We start from the raw sequence: 23695 nt of genomic DNA, 5'->3' as shown, positions 1-23695 counted from the left end.
ACTATTTTGTTTGTAATGTAAATGTGAAAAGTTGCCAACTATAGTCTGCCAAGAACAAAGAACACCGTGAGGACATTCCAGAAATTTAAACTTTTTTGTATATTTTTAGAAGTGAATGACGTCTGAAAACTAATTGTAACCAAATTAAATGTAGGTTATATAGCGGAGGGTTAAAGGAATTACGGAATATTTTATTTCAACTGAAAACAAATATTTGGATTAAATGTAAATAGTCTATAGAAGATCATGTCTGCGTTTGCCATTCCTGCAAAATTAATAAGGCTATGCAGTTAAAGTCGGAAAGGACCTCTCGGATCCCTTCAATACCGAACGAGGATTCAGACAATGTGACAATTTGTCGTTAGACCAGTGTAACATTCTGCTGGAAAAGGTCATACGAGATGCAAAGGTGAACATAAATGGCACTCTGTGCACCACACAACACATGTTACTCGCCTAGGCCGATAACATCGATATAATGGGTCTAACATTGCGAGAGGTAACAGCCAACTTTGAATGAGTTAAGAAAGAGTTTTCCAAAATGGGAGTGGCAGTAAATGGCTAGAAGACCAAACTGATTGTATCATCTGAAAGTATATTTAGTATAGAACACCTACTTACATAGTTCTACTTAGAATAGAACGCACTTCGATCTCGTTTTTCTCCCAAGCCATGACCACTAAATTTCAATAAAAGATGATCCGATTTTCATATGTTGTTGAGGGATTTTTATGAAGTAGAACGATGTGGGTGTAGATCTAAATAAAATAAGGTGTGAGAACCACAAGAAATCGTCAATAGCAGCAGCGATAGTTTAGCGAAAGGATAGCAGCAGCGATATTTAGCGAAACACAGTCCTTAAAATATTTGTAACCGCTCTAGTCTTATACAATTTCTTCACAATTTTACCAATTGATGGCATAGATGAACGATTATGCAAACCACAATTTTTATAGTAGATTTTGGTAATTGTTACGAGTAGGTTATGTGATGTAGTCAATGTCAGACTTTCAACTGAAAAGAAAACAATTGAAAAGCGTTAAGTTCGGACGGGCCGAACTTTGGATACCCTCCACCATATGTATACTGACAAATACTTGAGGAGGTATAATTATATGGGGGAGATACCTAAATGCTGACCGATATATTTCATTATCGTCAGGTTCGAGTTTTTATCACGATTTCCTTAGAAAGCAAAATGATTACAGCCGGAAGATAAATCGTCTTAGAATTCCATAATTTGTAGAATAAAACTGACTATTTCGCCTATACTATGATAGAATACACCTATATGGGCACAACCCCTATACACGGAACTAATCAGCTAACTATTTAAATATAAGAAGGGGGTTATATGGGAACTACCCCTAAAAGGGGGCGAATATTAATAATTTTTGGTAGGAAGATTTGTTACCATATGCGACTACAAAAAATTCGTTTAAAAAACGCACTCAAGAACCCCAAAATACCGAAAATTGGTGGGTGCCCTTATATGGGGACTACCCGAAAAAATGGGCCTATATTTATAATATTTACTGAAGAAATTTTATAGCCAAAAAGAACCCAATGTACCCAATTTCAACAAATTCGGTTGAAAAGTGCTCTCAAAAACCCCAACATATCGAAAATGGGGCGGTACCCTTATATGGGGGCTATGCCTAAACGTGGACCGCTATAGCCCCTCTTCGAACTTGACCTACATGCAGACAAACACGACTCTAATATAAACCCATTGTTTGGCATATCCCCATATAAGTTATCACCAGTGCACATGTACCCATCGAATGGTGGAGCGTATACAAAATTAGGCCTGACGAAAAGAACCTTATTTTCACTTGTTTTTACTTACAGCATGCATCCAAAGGAATTAAAATACACTTTTCTATAAATTTAAAGCCAAATATGTTGTCTTTTATTTATTATTTTTTCTTATAATTAAAAATTCTTAAAAGAACAATATATTGAAATACTCTGTTTTTTTGTGATTGATATCGATAAGATAAATGATGATGGTTTTTTGAAATGTAAATGCTTCTTAAATACTATTATTTTAATGAATTATATATGTAAATATGTATTTTTATTATTTGTTTTATTGAAAATTAACAACAGCTAACCATTATATGGAATATGTAGAAAACTATTGAAGATCATGTTTAAATAAAAGTTCTACATAATACTTATGATACATGCTGATAATTATTCCTCTTGAGGAATAACTTCCTGAAAAACAAAAAAATAACTTTGAGTGAAAAAAATGGGAATCAGAAAATCGTAATGAATTTGATTCATAGTTTGTTATTATTTCCATAACTTTTTTGGTTTTAAGACTTAATTATGTTTTTTTTATTCAATAGTTATTATTTACATATAAGAGATTTAATTTTATTATTATGTTTTTAATACAAATTTATAAATGAAAAGTCATTTTGATTGAATTCCATATTGTTAAACATGCCCATAGTTATTTATTTATATATTTTTTATTTAATTTAATTATTGTAGTTTTTCTTAATTGAAGTTTATTTCTATGACAACTTGAACTTATTTATAATCTCTTTTTAATTTATTATTTTAATTTTAAATAATTTAATTAACATACACTCATATGTATGTACACACATTACAATGTTGTAGAGCGGTAGGTTGTTATATTATAAATTTTATTATAATTATAAATAATATTATAAATTTTTCTATAAATTTATAATATACAATAATTATTTTTAATATAAATAGTTCATATACAGACCAATTTTTTCTATAAATTTATAATATACAATAATTATTTTTAATATAAATAGTTCATATACATACAATTACACACATATAAGTATATGTTTGTTATGCTGGTGTTTTTGCTGTTTATTATTTTTATACCCTTCACCACACTGTGGTACAGGGTATTATGTCTTTGTGCATATGTTTGTAACAGGCAAAAGGAAACGAGGTAGACCCATGGTTCCTTTTGAGAATATGCATAGAATCACTTTTAAAGTCGATTTATGCATGTCCGTCCGTCCGTCTGTCCATGTATTTTTGTGAGCAAAGTACAGGTCGCATTTATGATCCGATATGGATGAAAACTGGCATAGTTCATTTATTTGGCCCAAGGACGAACCCTATTGAAATTGGGAAAAATCGGCCCAGATTTAGATATAGCTCCCATATATAGTTTCGTCCGATTTCATGTAAATGGTGCACCAAAGTCCCTATATATCCTTCGATTTGCACGAAATTTGGCATAACGTATTTTATTGAGCCTAGAATGATGTCTGCCAAACTTCTTGAAAATCGGTCCAGATTTAGATATAGCTCCCATACATAGTTTCGTCCGATTTCATGTAAATGGTGCCCCAAAGTTCCTATATATCTTTCGATTTGCACGAAATTTGGTACGGCCTAATCATTTAGGTCTAGAATTATGTCTGCCAAGTTTCGTGAAAATCGGTCCAGATTTGGATATAGGTCCCATATATAGTTTCGTCCGATTTCATGTAAATGGTGCCCCAAAGTCCACATATATCTTTCGATTTGCACGAAATTTGGCATAACGTTCTGAATTGATCCTAGAATGATATCTGCCATAGAATGATATCTGCCATAGAATGATATCTGCCATAGAATGATATCTGCCATAGAATGATATCTGCCATAGAATGATATCTGCCATATAGTCGGCCCCGTCCGACTTTACTACTTTCCTTACTGGTTGTTTTTTAATTATCTGAATTATCTCTCTACGGAATCACAACATATTTGCGGTTTCTTTTCCACTTGTTTTTTGTTTGATTTTTTTAAATTTGTTTCACAAACCTATGCTGAAGTTTGACTTCCTCCTATCGCATTTGAAATATATCTCACTACCCTAACTACTGATTATATAATAAAGCTTTATTAATTAGGAATAATGCAACAAAAAACCAATTGGAGAACAATAACAAGAAAGTAAAGGTAAAAGTAATATCCAACACCACCACTACAACAATGAATACTATGAGGGTCCTTAATACTAATTGAGGGTCCTTATATTAAATATTACACAAAAAAGTGTCCTTCTTGAATGATCATGCAATGGTAGGTGGGAAAATTTGAAAGCAGTAACTAAGAGTGTTCTTCTAAATATATATATATATATATATATATATTGAAGTGTGCCTCTCAAAAACGACTAATTAAAATCATTTTCCAGTCATGGGGCACCTTGTCTTCAAAATGCGTATTATGGTATATGTGGCATTTAAGCTTCTCAATGACATCGGTATACAATTTAAAGTGGCCTTTACTGAACAAAGCATAGTAAATATTTTTTTATTATACCGATGTAACCGGTAAATGTTCGGTTTTATTATTTGAAAATTTTGCTTAACGAGTTTATCATGAAATTACCTACTTAGCTGGGTTGTTATGGAAAATTTGTTCCAAAAGCCAAACTTAAAAAAGATTTCCAGGTGCGACGGTCTTGTGCGCAGCTCTTCCAATTGAAAGATCATGCTTTGTCTTCCACTAGATCTTTCCATCGAATTCGTGGCCTTCCTCTTCTGCGTGGACCATCAGTTGGCTCATGGTTCATTCGACGCCGATATTCACCGTCGATGCAGATCTGCCGGTAGATCTTTCGGAGAAACTTTCTCTCTCAAACACTCCAAGAGCTGTCTCATCTGCTTTCGCAAGTACCCATGCATCTTATGGAGTGTGAGTTTGATTTGGCGAGAGTTGGCCTTGTTTTTGAACTGCTTACTCAGACCATAGTAGTATCTGCTGGCCAACATTATTCGTCTCAGAACTGGTGTTATTAGTTTTTTTTGCGGTACCGAGCTATATAAAATCGTTCACTACCTCGAAACTGTAGTTTTCAACTTCCACAGTTGGTCCGAGTCTATTGGACTCTTACGCGTTGATCAGCTCAGATTAGCTTAGTCTTCTCCACTTTGGCAGACTCTTTCTCAATTCGTTCAAAGGTGACTGTTACTGCTCGCAATGTTCGACCCATTATGTCGATGTCGTTGGCGTAGGCGAGTAACATATTTTGGTACACAGAGTGCCATTTCTGTTCATATTTGCATCTTATGTTCAAAAGGTCTCACGACAAACTGTCACCTTGTCTATATCCTCGTTCCGTATTGAAGGACTCCTAGAGGTCACTTCCGACATTAACCGCTGATCTTATGCCACTTAAAATTATCCTACATAGTCGTATTCATTTTACAGGAAATTCGAACGCAGACGTGGCTTTAAACGCCTCTGAGCAGCTTGGGCCATCGAATGCGGCTTTATAGTCACGAACAGATGGAATTTGACAATGTGTTTCTCGAGGGTCTTTTCCAGGATTTGGCGCAGTGTGAATATCTGGTCTATGGTCGATTTCTCAGTTCTGAAGCCGCATTGGTATGGTCCAATAATAGCACTGACTTCAATCGTTCACACAGCTCACTGGATAGAACTGTATATGCGATGGGAAGGAGACTAATTCCTCTACAATTAACACATATAGTCTTGTTTCCTTATTTTTGCACAGGCACATGTTTCTGAGGTTCCAATCATTGGGCATGCATTCCTCTAACCAAATTGTATTAATCAGTTGGTGCACGATCCTAATCAGCATCTGACCACCGGCCTTAAATAGTTCGGCTGCTTATCTTTCGGCGCCTTTTGCTTAATTATTCTTCAGTCTATTAATTGCTATTCTGACCTCATCTTGGCTAGGTGGTTGGTATACACTATACCGTCATCTCTTATTGGTTTTGGGGTATCATCTACACCGTTACTATTTGATACCAGAAGCTTTGCGAAATGCTTCTTCCAGATCTTCAACACGCTATCTGTATCTGACACCAGTTTTCCTTCTTTATCTCTACAGGAAGATGTGCCTGCACCAAAAACTTCGGTTTGGTTTTTTACTATTGGTAAAATTTCCGAACTTCATTCTGACTCCTGCTTACGCCCACGTTTTTCTTGTTCTTTCTTCTTTTTCCTGAAAACACGTTTCTCCTCCCTCCTTTTCTCCCGATAATTCTCCATAACATTACGTGTTGCTACTGTCTGCAGAGTTGCCCTATACGCTGCGTTTTTCACATCAGTAGCATTACAACACTTTTGATCGTAACATGGATTTCTTGATGGTGGTTTTTGGTAACCATGTGTTGCTTTTGCTGCAGTTTGTAGGGAGTGGGCAATTTTTTCCCATAATATTAGCGGGACAAGGAGTGCCTTCGTCATGCAGGTGTGTAAGATCTGCGGATTAGGTTTCTGCTACCTGTTGTGTTTGCAGCTTTTCGACGTCGAGTTTCCGTGTTGTGATCTAACACACCTTTGTTGCTACAGGGTAGTGGTCCAAATCGATATTTTATTTCTCGTTGTTTGATCAGGAGAAATCCCGGCGGCCTTGTGTATATCGAAATGCTTGAATCTGGTGGTACTAACTACCATGTTTTTTGCTGCCGCGTAGTCAGTCGTTGTCGGATGTTTCTTCATGGAGGCTAAATTTTCCGACGGTAGCGACAAAAATATTTTCCCTTCCGATTTTTGCATTAAAATCTCTTAACAGCATTTTAATGTCTTGGCCAGGGCAGTGGTCATGTACTGTTTCTAGGCGCTGGTAAATTATGTCTTTAGTCTGTTCATCTTTGTCTTCCGTCGGAGCATTGGCGCAAATAAGACTGATGGTGAAGAACTTCACTTTTATAAGGATTATTGTAATTCGCTCGTCTACTGGAGTGAATCTGGAGACAAGGTCTTTTATTCTCCTATCAACCATAAATCCGAAGCCAAATTCGTGTCTCGTTTCATGGCAGCTATAATATAGGGCGTAATCGTTTGGTTTACTTACGCCTGTCCTTTTTCCAACCCATTTCCTGTAAGGCAATAATATCGACTTTGTACTTCTTGAGTACATCCGCCAAAGCGAACACTGCGCCTGTTCTGTACAACGAGCGCACATTCCATTTTTATATAGTTCTTATGGGTGAACTCGCGGTACATATAACCTCAGAATTTAAACGGATGACACCGCGGGGAGTGACCAAGATAAACCTGATTTTTGCCATGATAAAGCCAACCAGAGCCGTTATTTTGCATCACCCACCCATTTTAAATACAGTCCCAAATTCCACATGTGTATAGCATATATTGATCCAATGTCATAGTGAAGGTTGCCTCAAATATATAATTATCTTACATGTTATTTAATTTCCAGTGTGTAGCGGTATTGGATATTATACTGGTGTATATGATTGTGCGTCAATCTTATTATTATTTTTTTTTTCTAAATAAAATATTAAAACAATTTATTCGAAACCATAGTTATACAATATAATTACAATTTATAACATAGTATAATCGTTGGTTTTGATTAAATGTGCGTCATATTACCCACACACACACGTTCCCCCACACTATCCGATCTCTCTTAACATCCAGTTGTTGTCACATCTACAACTTCTTCACACCTCCTCAAAGACTTTTATTACTCCACCACCTACACTTCGATGCATTTCAAAGACTTGGACTATCCAATACGGTATTTGCCGTAACCACTGTACAACTGTTACCCATTGCAATTGAATTGCCAGCCATTGATAGATTCGTTGCTGCTGCTGTTTTGGAGTTTTTATGGCAAAATGTTCCACCATTCAAATGTATGCCACGAAAGGTATCGACAAATGCATGTCGAAAACTTGCGTTCTTGAAACAGTACGTAATTGGATTACAACAACTCGATGAATAGGCCAGCAATTGTAGGAAACTTATCGTTGTATAGTCGACGTATTCGTATGTTGCGGGGCCGATGAACATGGCCAGTGTGTTGATAACATAAAGCGGTGTCCAACAAATGAAAAATTCCAGTACCAACACGAAGAGCATTTTCACAACACGTTTTTTGCTTTCCAAGGTTTTTTCTATGTTCGATCTGAAAATGGGCAGAGGGAGAGAGATGGGTTAGATATATTAGTATTGTATTTCATAGGAAGTGGGTCAGATCTATTATAATACTTTCACTGGATATCAGCAGTTAAAGGAAAAGGTAAGGTACTTAAAGAAAACTGTATGCGAACTCAGGCTGATATTTTATTTCCGTAAATTATATGTATGACCCATGGACTAAAGTTCCAAGACCGCATGTTGATGTCCTTGGCTATAAAATACAATAACGCCCAAATTAACCCCCTTACCCTCCAAATGACCCAATCGAGTCATTTTACTTTTCCATTAAGTTTCCTTCTATTTCCCCTTTGAAAATTGTATTTACCCTTTAACATATTAAAATTTCCACACACACACCCACTCAGAAAACTTACCTTCTCAATGCCGATTCAGTTATGCGTAAACTTGGCGAGCTATTCAGTTTACGCTTCTCTGTGCCACAACCGCCACCACCACCGACACCGCCACCATCATTTGTTGACATGTATGGTGGTTGATGTTGCTGCTGATGATATTGTCGCTGCTGTAGCCCATATGTTGCCATCGCCACCGACTGATGTGTCGGTTTAAGTTGTCTTGGAAACTTTGTGGACAACGCATTGAGGGAGTGACATGAGGACGATGTTGTCTCCTCACTATCAGCACTAGTTCTACTGTTACGATTGAATGACTTGAAAGAGGCAGAACGCATGCAATAAAGTTGTTGGCGGCGACCATCTGTGGTCTTGGCCACAATTGCACGTTTACTATTTAATGGTTTAATAGAGGTTGTGGTTTGTTCGCCATTTGTGCTCAGTTGGGTTATGTCATCTGAAAAGAATACAGGGGAGAGCGGAGAAATACAGATAATTATAAAAGGTGTACATGCAAACAATATATGGGAGGAATATTAAAATACATATACATACAAATTTACACACAGAGAATATTAAAATTTCTTTGAATATTAAAATTTCAATATATATTTTTTATCCAATTGAAAATATCAGAAAAAATCTCAGCAATAAGGCGTTTACGGAATTTTTTAATTTGGTAATTTTTTTTAAGGACATGGACCATCTCACAAATAAGGAGTGGATTTTTAATCAATATTTTTTCAAGGACCATCTCAGCAAAAAAGCGTGGATTTTTAAGAAAATTTTTTTCAAGGACAATCTCAGCAATAAAGCGTGGATTTTTGAAGTATATTTTTTCAAGGACCATCGAAGCAATAAAGCGTGGACAGCAATAAGGCGTGGATTTTTGAAGTATATGTTTTCAAGGACCATCGCAGCAATAAGGCGTGGATTTTTTAAGTATATTTTTTCAAGGACAGTCTCAGCAATAAGGCGTGGATTTTTAAGAAATATTTTTTCAAGGACCATCGCAGCAATAAGGCGTGGATTTTTTAAGTATATTTATTCAAGGCCAATCTCAGCAATAAGGCGTGGATTTTTAAGAAATATTTTTCAAGGACAATCTCAGCAATAAGGCGTGGATTTTTAAGGTATATTTTTTGAAAATCAATCTCAGCAATAAGGCGTGAATTTTTAAGGTATATTTTTTGAAAATCAATCTCAGCAATAAGGCGTGGATTTTTAAGAAATATTGTTTGAAAGACCATCTCAGTAAAAAATCGTGGATTTTTAAGGAATATTTTTTTAAGGACCATCTCATCAATAAGGCGTGGGTTTTTAAGGAATATTTTTTTAAGGACCATCTCATCAATAAGGCGTGGGTTTTTAAGGAATATTTTTTTAAGGACCATCTCATCAATTAGGCGTGGATTTTTAAGGAATATTTTTTAAGGACCATCTCATCAATTAGGCGTGGATTTTTAAGGAATATTTTTTTAAGGACCATTCTTATCCATTTAAAATGTTTTTTGGTCATAACCATAAATAATTTGTATATGTGGGGAACGAAAACAACTTCAGCCCATTCCATTCCAAAACCATTGTCACATTGCCCATAATTAGAATACACATTTGGCCAACAATGAAATAATGTGTGGGGATATATGTATGTTTTGCACAATTAAAATAAAATTTATGATATGTTGTGTGTATACTTAAATATTTCCATACATTTGCATAAATCCAATTTTGCTGGGATCTGGGATGAATAACAATTCACATTCTTACGCATTGTCATGTCACTTTGTCAAACACAATACCCCCCAAAACTGGTAATGACACAAAGAGTAATAGCTAGAACTAGTTGTATGATATGTTTAATAACACAAGACCAATGCTCATTTGCTCATAGTATGGAAAGTTTCGTACAAATCATAATTATACCCTACACAACTATGTTGTCAGGGTATTATAGCTTTGTGTAGCCCCAACAGTTTGTAACGCCGCGGAATATTGCTCCTAGACCCACCTTTAAGTATACCGATCGTCTTATCTCGACTAGGTGAGTCGATCTAGACATGTGTGTCCGTCCGTCCGTCCGTCTGTCCATTATAATTTGTAAACACGATACAGGCCACAGTTGTGGACCAATATTCACGAAATTTTGCATGTAGGATGTGTGTTTTTGGGAATGATCGGTTAATATTTAGGGGATGAAATGGACCAAATACTAATTTTTTGTCGGTTTTTCTGGTCGCTCCAGAGGCCGCAATAATGGCCCGAACATCGTGAAATTTTCCATGGAGAAGGGGATCATGCCAAAGAATAAGCATGCCTGTTTTCATAAAGATCGGTCAATATTTAGCGGGTCAAATGGACCCAGACTTTTGTGTGAAAAAGGACAAAATTTGTATTCTATAGCGTATATATTTACCCCTGAAGGACATAGACCCGCGAAGTTTATATTATATCCAAGATGAGTGGTTGACCTTTAAATTAATACCAATTATATTGTTGTAAGTGCTCGGATATGGGAGTTACACCTAAATATTTACAGGTATCTCCGTATTCGTATATTATTTAGTAACCAGTTTCACTCTGGAGAGGGAAACTATAGCGCTGATCGCTTTGAAATGTTCCATGGGGTTCCAGTTATGGTCAAGGATAACGCATATAATTTTCGGTGATGATCAGATAATAATTTTGGAATGATGTGGACCGGGTATTATAATTTTGTGCAGACCTAAAAGTTTGTAACGCCGCGAAATATTGCTCCTAGTTTTTTGCGTTATTTTCGAGTCGATCTATAGACCACAAATGAAAGCCGAACATCACAACACTACCCACGGTGAAGGGAATCTGGACAATAGCTGTACTGAATACTCGTAATATTCGGAAAATATGTCAGTGTGAGGAAGAGGTGCTGTTTACCTCTAATCGGTCAAGAGGGTGCAAATATTACGAAATATTGCCTAGGCTCGGAATATTCATCTGCAGAAAAATTGAGTTCCGTGGTAGTTGTGTAGGGTATCGTATGGTCGGCCCCGTCCGACTATACTGCTCCGCTCACTGGTTTTTCAGCTATTGTTAATTTTTTCTGGGTCTCAGTTCTTTGGTAATCTTCAAAGAATGCTGTCCAACAAAATGGCTTATTTATTCATGGAATGTTTGACTCCTACTCAAGAGTTATTTTAGGATGTCAGTGTGATATTCATTGAAATGTCATAGATGAAAAATTATTCAGTTATGTTGATGACTTTATGACATTGTGAATAATGGCCAAAATCTTATTTAATAATTTATCATTTTACCAAAGTATGAATTAAAGTAAGATGAAAAGTGGTTACAAAGTGATACATTTAAATTATTGAGATACATTCTTCCTAAAGATATTTAAAAAAATTAAAATTTAATTTAAAAACCACGCCAATTTATAAACCGCTAAAAATCATTGAAAAATAAAATTTAAAAATATCCACGCACATGTTCCACCCTGTAAAAACAATGTCAGTAACAATTAAACAAATTTAAAAAATCACTTTTGATTTTTGAAAAATATTATTAAAAAGAGCCACATCTATTGATGCAAACTGCAAATACACGCCTCGAAAGTGAAGTTAATTTTCCAACTATTACTGTAGAACCATCCAGGCTCTTCGCAAAATAATGTGGTTTCTCAACATTTTTTTCTGATTTGTTTACCACCCCTCTCACGTCTTCATTCTCTGTCATATTTATCCACACACTTTATTCGGAAAAAAAAATTATATATCCTGCATTGGTGTGTACACAAAAAATGAGTCTTCTATTTGTATTCGATACATAAATATTAAATCAAGCCAATAACTTGTGACCACAGCAAAAAAGTTTATTTCTGTTATTCGAATTTATAGTTAGTTATCTATGTTCAATTTTCTATTTTTGCTTGCGGAATTGTTGGTAATAATTCAATTATATTCGCTTTGTATCTGTCTAAATGTCCGAGTGGTTTGACCACAAATAACCATTTTTTATTGACCATAAATAACTATGTTTTCTACGTTTCCTGAAATATGTACTATTCGTGAGGGTATCCTTCAGAAAACATAAAAAGTATTCGTGATGTTTTTCTACCACATCAATATCTGAAAAAAATATTCTTTAAAAATCCACGCCTTTGTTGATGATAGTCCTTGAAAAAAATATTCTTTAAAAAATCCACGCCTACTTATAGTCCTTGAAAAAAATATTCTTTAAAAAATCCACGCCTACTTATAGTCCTTGAAAAAAATATTCTTTAAAAAATCCACGCCTACTTATAGTCCTTGAAAAAAATATTCTTTAAAAAATCCACGCCTACTTATAGTCCTTGAAAAAAATATTCTTTAAAAAATCCACGCCTACTTATAGTCCTTGAAAAAATATTCTTTAAAAAATCCACGCCTACTTATAGTCCTTGAAAAAAATATTCTTTAAAAAATCCACGCCTACTTATAGTCCTTGAAAAAAATATTCTTTAAAAAATCCACGCCTACTTATAGTCCTTGAAAAAAATATTCTTTAAAAAATCCACGCCTACTTATAGTCCTTGAAAAAAATATTCTTTAAAAAATCCACGCCTACTTATAGTCCTTGAAAAAAATATTCTTTAAAAAATCCACGCCTATTTATAGTCCTTGAAAAAAATATACTTTAAAAAATCCACGCCTACTTATTGTCCTTGAAAAAAATATTCTTTAAAAAATCCACGCCTATTTATAGTCCTTGAAAAAAATATTCTTTAAAAAAATCCACGCCTATTTATAGTCCTTGAAAAAAATATTCTTTAAAAAATCCACGCCTATTTATAGTCCTTGAAAAAAATATTCTTTAAAAAATCCACGCCTATTTATAGTCCTTGAAAAAAATATTCTTTAAAAAATCCACGCCTATTTATAGTCCTTGAAAAAAATATTCTTTAAAAAATCCACGCCTATTTATAGTCCTTGAAAAAAATATTCTTTAAAAAATCCACGCCTATTTATAGTCCTTGAAAAAAATATTCTTTAAAAAATCTACGCCTATTTATAGTCCTTGAAAAAGTATTCTTTGAAAAATTCACGCCTATTTATAGTAGTCGCCAAAATATTCTTAAAAAATCCACGCCCATGTATAGACCTCGAAAAAATATCCTATAAAAAACCACGCCTACTTAAAGTCCTTAAAAATGTTCTTTAAAAAATCCACACCTAGAAAAATGTACTTTAAACCAGTGAGCGGAGCAGTATAGTCGGATGGGGCCGACCATATGATACCCTACACAACTTCCACGAAAATCTAACTTTCTGTGATTCTATATTCTGACCTTGGGCAATATTTCGCGATATTTGCACACTCTTGACCGATTAGAGATCAACCAATATTACTAATATTCAGTACAACAATTCTAATTTCTTGGCCATATTCCCTTCACGGTGGGTTGTGTTGCGATGTTCGGCTTTCTATTAAGTTCTCGGTCCACTTCATCCCAAATTTATTATCTGATCATCACCGAAAATAATAGGCGTTATCCTTGACATTACATGGCTCCCCATGGAAAATATCTAAGCGATCAGAGCTATATTTCCGCCCTATAGTGTGGTAATGGGTTACTAAATAATATCTGAATACGCAAGCACCTGTAAACTATTTAAGGGTAACTCCATCATCCGTGTTCCTACGACAATGTAATTGGTATCAATTTAAAGGTCAACCACTCCTCTTGGATACACTATCAACTTCTCGGGTCTATGTCCTTCAATAGTAAATATATATTCGCCATAGAATACAAATTTTGTAAGTGTCCATTTGACCCGCTAAATATCTTTATCAAAACAGGCATGCTCATTCTTTGGCCCAATCCACTACTCCGTGCAAAATTTCCCGATATTCGGGCCAGAAAAACCGACAAAAATTTAGTATTTGGTCCATTTCACCACCTAAATATTAACCGATCTTTACCAAAAACAATAGGGGTTTTCATTAGCCAAAACCAATCCTACATGCAAAATTTCGTGAAGATTGGTCCATAACTGTGGCCAGTATCGTGTTTACAAATTATAATGGACAGACGCACGGACACACAAGTCTAGATCGACTCAGCTGATCGAGATATGACGATCGGTATACTTGAAGGTGGGTCTAGGACCAATATTTCGCGACAACATAGTTGTGTAGGGTATAAAAATTAACGCCTTCTATAATGGTCCCTGATAGGACATTCTTTACAAAATCCATGTTGATATTGATCCCTGAAAAAATGTTGTTTTTTTAGTCCGCGCTATATTGATTTTTAAATTTTTTCCTTAAATCTTTTTCAATCTACTCTCTTTTGATCCTGGTAAAAATATTCTTTTATGTAATCCACTTCGAGTGTGGTTCAGTTGATCCTTGAAAATCTGCAAATTAATTATTTTCATATTTTTATTCAATGTCATTTTTGAGTCCTTCGACATTTTTCATATGACCGAACAAATTTAATAAAATAACAATCGATTTTTCATCTGTTGCTCAAACAAAAAATATTAATAATATTGTATCACACATGTGATCCGGAAATCGCCATCAGTATTTGTTTAATTTTTACCCTCTCTCTTTTCTCCTCTCCACAAAAAACGTCCTTCACATTCGGAAAAAGTTACCGAACATAGTTTGTTATTGTATTAACTTACCATAGCAATGCTGTTGTTGCTGCTGCTGTATCGATGATGATGAAGATGCCTTTATTTGCGACTGATGTTGTTGTTGTTGCTGTGTTAATTCGTTATTGGATTCTTTTATTTTCTTACAAATAACTTCTGTTTCCGGACGACATCGGCCATTATTACCAATTGTCTGGGTGGTCGTGGTGGAGCTATCTAAAGATTTTGATATCAAATATCTGCAACGGTCAGCAGCATTGTTTGAGAATTTATTATCCCTCTCATTATATGCGGCAGCGGCGATGGAGGATTCATTTGGATTTTTCACGTGACCACCACGCACGGAACCACCCCCTTTCCGCGAATGATAACGAAGTGAAAAGTTCAATTTGAAGACATTTGATGGCTTCGTTTCCGCTCCCACCGTCGTCGTCACTTGGGTATATATTTTACCATCGGCCATTGGCATCGCATGGGCATTGCTAACAACAACACCCGTAACGCCTGCTGTTCCCGCATTCACCACATTATTATTTTTACTGCCAAATATGAGAGCCTTCTCATCTTTAATGCCCAAATATAATGTTCGCGTTATCAGTATGTAGGCAATACACAAAATTCCCAGCGGCAAGACAAGCAACACCAAATCCAAGAAGATGTTGTAGGAACGCTCATAGCCCACCGCATGCTGTGGCCATTGTTCGCGACACTTACGAAGGCCTGGCGTAAAGTGGAAAATAAAAAAGAAACAAAAACACAGACTTTAATTTGTTTTCATTTAATATATTTGGTAAATTAAAAAGTAAGAGGAGATGATGATGATGAGGTTTTTTTCGGTCATGAAGAACAGCAACACACCCATAAAAGGAAAATTGACATTTTGGCATCCCGTTGGGCTGTGTATAATGACATTGATTGTTTCATTTAAAGAGCCTTAATGTTATTCAGCATGGGATGCCTGTTTATAACTTTTTTGATCTAAAAAGATTTTTTTCTGAACCGAGACAATAAAATCGGTAAAATGGGAGAAAATGAAAACCCTAGCAAAATTCCAGAGAATAATGTTTCTATGGCTTCATTTCCTGAAAAGTAAGAAAAACGTCTGTCATGCCTAAATTTATTTGAAAACCCACCACAATGAGGTGGCCATTCAAAATGCCTGAATTTTTTACGGAAAATATTCTTTAAAAAATCTTCTGTTATTGGTCTCTGACCTCTACATGACTTTTGACAAATCTTTCATTAAAATATCACACTCAGTGGTCTAAAAAACCACTTGAAATAATAAATGTACATAAAATTGGATATGTATGAAGTCCGCAAATCTATTGCATAGGCATTCTACCAAACCTTTTCATTGCAATAAGATTCCCCCAAAAATTTTAATTTCCCCATTTTCCTAAACATCCTAAGGATTCGCCATAAATATCAAATTACTAAGTTTGTTCGAGTTCACATGGGTCGATTGAAATTGTATATCCTAAATAAATAATTGACATTTTTTACATCCTTTTGACAAAAAGGACGAACAAGATAAAAATACGGAACATATAAATTTAATTTATTAAGGATCAAAATAAAAGTTTCCAAAATAACACTTCCTTTTTCGCTATGAAAATAATGATGTTGATATGCCAATTTTGACTTCTTCTTTAATGTAATTTTCTTCTCCATTACAAACAATTAATAAGGGATTTTGGTTGAAACTGGTACAGCTATGGTGCAATAAGATAAATCGAAAAATAATGAGTTCCTTTTGGGAGAGCCATGAAGAGGGTTATTACGAATGGGTGGGTGGTATAATTGTACAAAATATATTCACATCCGGATTTAATGGCTCATATATTTGGGCGAACTCTATTGAAATTGGGAAAAATCGGTTCAGATTTAGATAGAGCTCCCATATGTGTTTTCGTCCGAATTCATGTAAATGGTACACCAAAGTACCCATATATCTTTCCATTTGCACGAAATTTGGTATAGCATACTGAATTAAGTCCATAGTGATGTGTTCTAAGTTTCGTGAAAATCGGTTAAGATTTAGATATAGCTCCCATAAATTTTCGTCCAATTTTATGTAAGTGGTGCACCAAAGCCCCTATATATCCTTGGATTTGCACGAAAATTTGCACAAAGTATCAAACATTTGTACAATATACCCAAAGTGGTGAAGGGTATCACATAGTCGGCCCAGCCCGACTTTACAGCTTACCTTACTGGTTTCAAAGACTATTAAAGAAATAGGAGTGGATTTGTTACACAACATTTTTTCAAGGACCATGATACCAATAGGCGTGAAGTTTTTTTACCCTTCACCACACTGTGGTACAGGGTATTATGTCTTTGTACATATGTTCGTAACAGGCAAAAATAATCGAGATAGACCCATGGTTCCTTTTGAGAATATGCATGGAATCACTATCTGAGTCGATTGACGTATGTCCGTCCGTCTGTCCATGTTAAATTGTAAACAAAGAAAAGGTCGCATTTATGATCTGAATTGGATGAAATTTGGCACAGCTAATTTGTTTGGCGCAGGGACGATCCCTATTGAAATCGGTTCAGATTTAGATATAGCTCCCATATATATTTTCGTCCGATTTATGGTAAATGGTGTACCAATGTTCCTATATATGTTACGATTTGCACGAAAGTTGACACAGCGTACGGAATTAAGTCTAGAGTGATGTGTGCTAAGTTTCGTGAAAATCGGTTTAGATTTAGATATAGCTCCCATATATAGTTTCGTCCGATTTTAGGTAAATAGTGCACCAAAGTCCCTATATATATTTTGATTGGCACGAAATTTGGCATAGGATACTGAATTGAGTGTAGAGTGATGTGTGCTAAGTTTCGTGAAAATCAGTTCAGATTTAGATAACAACCCTCATATATAGTTTATCACACTGTATTTGTCCATATGTTTGTTAAATCCTGTGGACAAAGTACAGGATATTTTTTTTCGATTCGAATTTTTTTGAGGTGCGTTGTCCTGCTATGAAATTTGACACAAAATCGCATTTTTACATCTAACATTAATGCGTGCTATTTCATAAAAATCGATTTTTTAGCAGATTTAAAAGATATAGCTCCCATATATAGTTTCGGATTTTTTTAGGTAAAAGTGCACCAATATAAAATTTTTGAACCTGGAAATCTTTTAATTTGCACGAATTTTAGCATAACTTACTGAATCAAGTCTAGAATGATGTGGCAAAGTTTCGTGAAGATATAGCTCCCTTCAGATTTAGATATAGCTCCCTTATATATTAATTGGTGCAGCAAAGTCTCTGAAAGTCATTAGATTTACACGAAATTTGTCATAGCGTACTGAATTAAGGCTAGAATGACTTGTGCTAAGTTTTCACGAAAAATCGGTTCAGGTTTAGATATAGCTCAGATATAGATATATAACAAAAAGATATAGATATATACCTAAAGTGGTGAAGGGTAAAATATATAGATATATACGTAAAGTAGTGAAGTAAAAGTACGTTTCTTCAAGGGCTGTTACACCAATTGGCATGGATTTTAAAGAATATGTATCTGTATATTTTTCAAGGACTATCACTCCAAAAAGCATGGTTTTTAAAGGATATTTTTTAAGACTATCACACCAAAAAGTTTGGATTTTTAAAGAATATTTTTGAAGGACCCAAAATCGTGGTTTTCAAAGGATATTTTTTAAGGACTATTACACCAAGAAGCATAGATTTTTTAAAGGAAAAATTTGAGGGACTATTACAATAAAAATCATGGACTTTATAAGGTATAATTTCATGGACTATTACACCAAAAAAGCGTAGATTTTTAAAAAAATATTTTCAAGGACTATTACACCAAAACGAGTGAATTTTTAAAGAATATTTTTTAATGACTATTACACCAAAAAGGTAAATAAAGGAGATTTGCAGGGAGTAGTGATACTTGGCCAAAAATATTGGATTTCGCTATGGATTGTATTTTTGACAAATAGTATGGCATTTTGTAAAGGACGAAAACGATGTAGTTTCGGATTATGGCACACACATGAGTATCCAAAGTTGATTTTCATTTACACATTTTTTTAATGTTTTTATCAACTTCTTTAACGTTTTGCATTTACACATCAACTTTTAAATGTCACTTTGTTTCCACGGAATGACTTTTCCACCGATTTCATTTGCATTCGTACACTCAGCTATAAAATGTCAATAATAGTTAATAAATTATTTGTGAAACCACTTATTTGTCATATATTTTTAATATTTTCTCCGTTTGTGTGTGTGTTGTTGTCATGAATCGGCCTTTAAACAAACATTAATCAAAATTAAAAGTTTTGCGTAAACAAAAAGAAACACAACACAAAACTAATGGCTGTCGAAGCCATCAACATTGACCATTGCCACTTCGAACTTACCCTGCCTGCTGGTCGGTATTAATTGGCTGAATATTGCAATGGGCGCCATACAGACGATACTGCCAATCCATATACAACCAATTATTTTATAGGCATGATTTATGGTCTGCCATGTTCTCGAACGTAAAGGGTGACAAATGGCATAGTAGCGTTCACAGGATATGGCTACCAAAGTCCAGGATGAAACTGCCACAGATGCAGCTGAAATTATACAAAAAATGAAAGAAATTGTATTATTTTTTTGGTTGTTTGTTTCGTAATTTGATGCTGTTTGTTCGATTTGAGTGGTATTTCCCAACTACCACTACCCCGTGTTGCATAATATAATGCAGTTATGCAACGAAGGGTAATGGGAATTGTGATTCGTTTGGAAATTAATTTTCAATATGCTGGCTTTATGCGCGTTTTTAAATTATGACGATAAATTGTATTGAAGGTAATTATTTTCATGGTTGATACACAGTTAATAGCGATACTCCAAAATGTATATTTAAGGACCAAATGTCTAAGTCAAAGTCCGTATTTAATATTTATATTCGGGCGTTTATTGGTCCTATCAGGTCTATGCAACATTCAGTAGAAAATCGGCTATGAAAGTAAGCAGCAATAATCTGTAGGCCTCAGCAAGGCATTTTTTCTTCTATAGAAAAAAACTGGAGGCCTCATTAAGGCTTTTTTCTTGGGAAAAAATCTGAAGGGCTCATTTGTGAGACATTTTTCTATAAAAAACAATCTGGTGGCCTCAGTGAGGCATTTTTTTCTATAAAAAATGTGGATACTTCTGTAAGGCTATACAAAAATGGGGATAGTTTTTGGTTGGAAGATTTGATACTGAATAATAACTCTATATATCAGTACGAAAACTTCTTGCCATAAGCTCTTCTTACACATTCTCAAAGTTCAACGTATATAGTCGGCCCGCCCTACTTCACTTACTTCTTTATTACAACAACAATTATTCCATTTTTATACAATAAACCTTTTTTTACGCAAACTTCAAATACTTACTAAGTATGTAAGTATTTATTAACTAAATCTCGGCCTGCTACAAAAGAATATATGAACACTTTTAAGTACACATTTATACGTTAATGTTTATGTATCTGTGTACATGGAGTACCACTGTGTACTGTGAATTTATTTCAACCATTACATTTAAGTTGCGCCAGCACTGCAATAAAGTAGACAACTCCCTGTTTTCCCTGCTACACCCAGAATTTCAAAACCTTTAACAACAATGTAAATACAGGAATCTTACATAAATGTAAGTGTATGTAAATAGTATATATGTATTCAGATACATATATGAATGTACCATTACACCTACAGAACATTGAGCAAAAATATTGTGGTTGCTCTTGCCTAGTTCTTTGACATTAGGCGGAAAATGTTCTTTACGAGAAAAGTTCATAGACAGAATATTTAGAGCGTCCATAAATATAAGAATTGCGCTACTTGCAGAGTAGGACTTTTCTGTCACAAATTAAGAACCAGTGAACGGAGTAGTATAGTCGGACGGGGCCGACCATACGATACCCCACAAAACTACCACGGAACTCTAACTTTTGTGCGGATGTTTATTCCGAGCATGGGCAATATTTCGTGATATTTGCCCCCTTAGAGATCAACAGCACCTCTTCCTTACATTTTCCTAATATTACCAATATTCAGTACATCCCTTCTAATTACTTGTATATATATTTCTGACCTCTAATGTGGTAATGTGTTACTAAATAATATTGGAATACGTAAGGACCTGGAAATATTGAAGTGTAACTCCCACATCCGAGTGCATATGACAATATAATTGATATTAATTTAAAGGTCAACCACTGTTCTTGGATAGACTATCAATTTTTCGGGTATACATCCTTCAGAATAAATATAGAAACTAATTTTGTAATTTATAAACACAAACGTCTGGGTCAATTTGACCCGCTAAATAATGACCGATCTTTACCAAAACAGTCATGCTTATTCTTTGATCTGATCCGATAATTGCGGTCTCTGGAGCGACAGGTAAAGCCGACAAAAATTAAGAATTTGGTCCATTTCATCCCCTATATATTAACCGATCTTTACCAAAAACAATAGGGGTCTTTATTGGCCAGATACCATTCTACATTTCGTGAAGATTTATCCATAACTGTGGCCTGTATCGTGTCTACACCAATGTCAAGATCGACTCAGCTAGTCGAGGTATGACGATCAATATACTCTACAATATTTCGCTGCGTTACAAACTCTTGGGACTGCACAAAGCTATAATAACCTGACAACATAGTTGTGTAGGGTATAATGAGGTTAAAACAAAATTGTATCGCAATCGCTAGAACATAACATATTTGGTGAACAATTTAGAGCCAATCGGCCGAAATATATACAGGAGCTGTATATAAATGTTGACTGACTTTCACTAAAAATCTAGTCTTGAAGTCTAGCCAAATTTCCGTATGTTCTGCCAAATTTTTTGTGTATCGAACAAAATTTGGGTCTTCCACCATATACATATCTAATCGGGCTAAAATATATTTGGGAGCCAGGGACGTACGCAGGGGGGCTGACCGGGGGCACGGGGGGCCCGGCCCCCAATAATCCCTGCGTAATTTAGTGCTCTAGGAAAACTGTACAATCTGGCATATATACACTGTGTATAATTTTGACTCAAAGAACGCGACTTGGGTAAACTAATGTGGAATCGGATAATCCTCTATATGGGATTCTAAACTTATTTTTCCAGTTTCAATTGGATTCGTCCTTGAACTAAATAAGTGAACTGTGCCATATTTCATCCAATACGGATTACTAATACGACCGGCACAGATGGAGTCTATTAAAAAATATTTTTACAAGATCTACGCTTTTGAAAACAATATTTAAAATATACTCTTATATAGTCCTACAAAAATTGTTTAGTTATATTGTTAACAAATGTATCCTCATCCCTTTGAATTGTCTGTGACGTTTGAATAGTCTTTGAGGGAATCTAATAAAACAGACACTCCTGATCGACACCACTAGCAAAATTTAATTTGTTGCCAAAATGGAATACAAATGCTTCGGAGTCTCTCATCGACTTTTACCTAATTCCTGATAATGAAAGAGTTTCAGTTTTTTTGATGCGGTTATGTGGTGTTTCTTGTTGCTAAAACTTTGGCAACTATTTTTCAGCGTTGATTTTTTTTACTAAAAGACAAGAAATTTATTCTTCTTCTGTCAGATACCAGGAACCACAAGAATATTACACCAGTTGTTGTTATAATTTGTAAAGAGAAAAACTACAATTTTACGGACGGATCTTCTTCTTATTCTAAACTTTGTATTGGTTACAAAAAAATATTTTTCCGAGTTAAAAGATTTGTATTACAATCTTAGAAAATTATTGGAAATTGAAGAAAACGAAAAAAGTTTGAAAAACTTTAGTGGTATCTGTTATTCCAGTGAAAGTAAATTTGTAACAAAATATATCAAATTTAAAGATTTGGATGAGTAATTGCCACATTGGAAAGTATTTAAAACGAAAAAATATAAAAAACCAGTGAGCGGAGCAGTATAGTCGGACGGGGCCGACCATACGATACCCTACACAACTACCACGGAACTCAAATTTTCTGCGTATGTTTATTCCGAGCCTGGACAATATTTAGTGATATTTGCACCCTCTTGTCCGATTAGAGATAAACAGCACCTCTTCTTCACACTGACATATTTTCCGAATATTACGAGTATTCAGTACAGCTATTGTCCAGATTTTCTTTCACCGTGGGTTGTATTGTGATGTTCGGCTTTCATTTGTGGTCTATAGATCGACTCGAAAATAACACAAACAATTAAGTTTTCGGTCCACTTCATTCCAAAATTATTATCTGATTATCACCGAAAATTATAGGCGTTGTTCTTGACCATAACTGGAACCTCATGGAACATTTCAAAGCGATCAGCGCTATAGTTCCGCTCTCCAGAGTGATAATGGGTTACTAAATAATATACGAATACGGAGATACCTGTAAATATTTAGGTGTAACTCTCACATCCGAGCACATACAACAATATAATTGGTCTTAATTTAAAGGTCAACCACTCCTCTTGGATATAATATCAACTTCTCGGGTATATGTCCTTCAGGGGTAAATATATACGCGATAGAATACAAATTTTGTCATTTTTCACAAAAAAGTCAGGGTCCATTTGACCTGCTAAATATTGACCGATCTTCATCCAAACAGGCATGCTTAGTCTTTGGCCCGATCTGCTTCTCCATGCAAAATTTCACGATGTTCGGGCCCTTATTGCGGCCTCTGGAGCGACCAGAAAACCCGACAAAAATTTAGTGTTTGGTCCATTTCATCCCCTAAATATTAACCGATCTTTCCCAAAATAGGGGTCTTCATTGGCCACAA

At 35.0% G+C, this 23695-nt stretch overlaps 1 protein-coding gene across 1 annotated transcript; it reads right to left on the bottom strand.

Moving 5' to 3' along the window:
• Positions 1-7494: 7494 nt before the first annotated feature.
• LOC133331336 (uncharacterized) lies at positions 7495-19496 on the bottom strand (the record flags this gene model as incomplete). Its single annotated transcript, XM_061539734.1, has 4 exons — positions 7495-7909; positions 8298-8733; positions 14927-15616; positions 19296-19496. Coding segments are annotated over 4 exons (1742 nt in total), but the record flags the coding sequence as incomplete, so codon positions are not given.
• Between the last annotated feature and the right edge of the window lie 4199 nt (positions 19497-23695).

The sequence above is a fragment of the Musca vetustissima genome, unplaced genomic scaffold (assembly GCF_032173495.1).
Source record: "Musca vetustissima isolate MV318-11 ecotype Yass unplaced genomic scaffold, APGP_CSIRO_Mvet_v1 utg13469, whole genome shotgun sequence".
In the NCBI taxonomy this organism is placed as follows: Eukaryota; Metazoa; Arthropoda; class Insecta; order Diptera; family Muscidae; genus Musca; species Musca vetustissima.
Note: the sequence above shows the minus strand (reverse complement) of the source record. Positions and strands in the feature narration are given on the sequence as shown.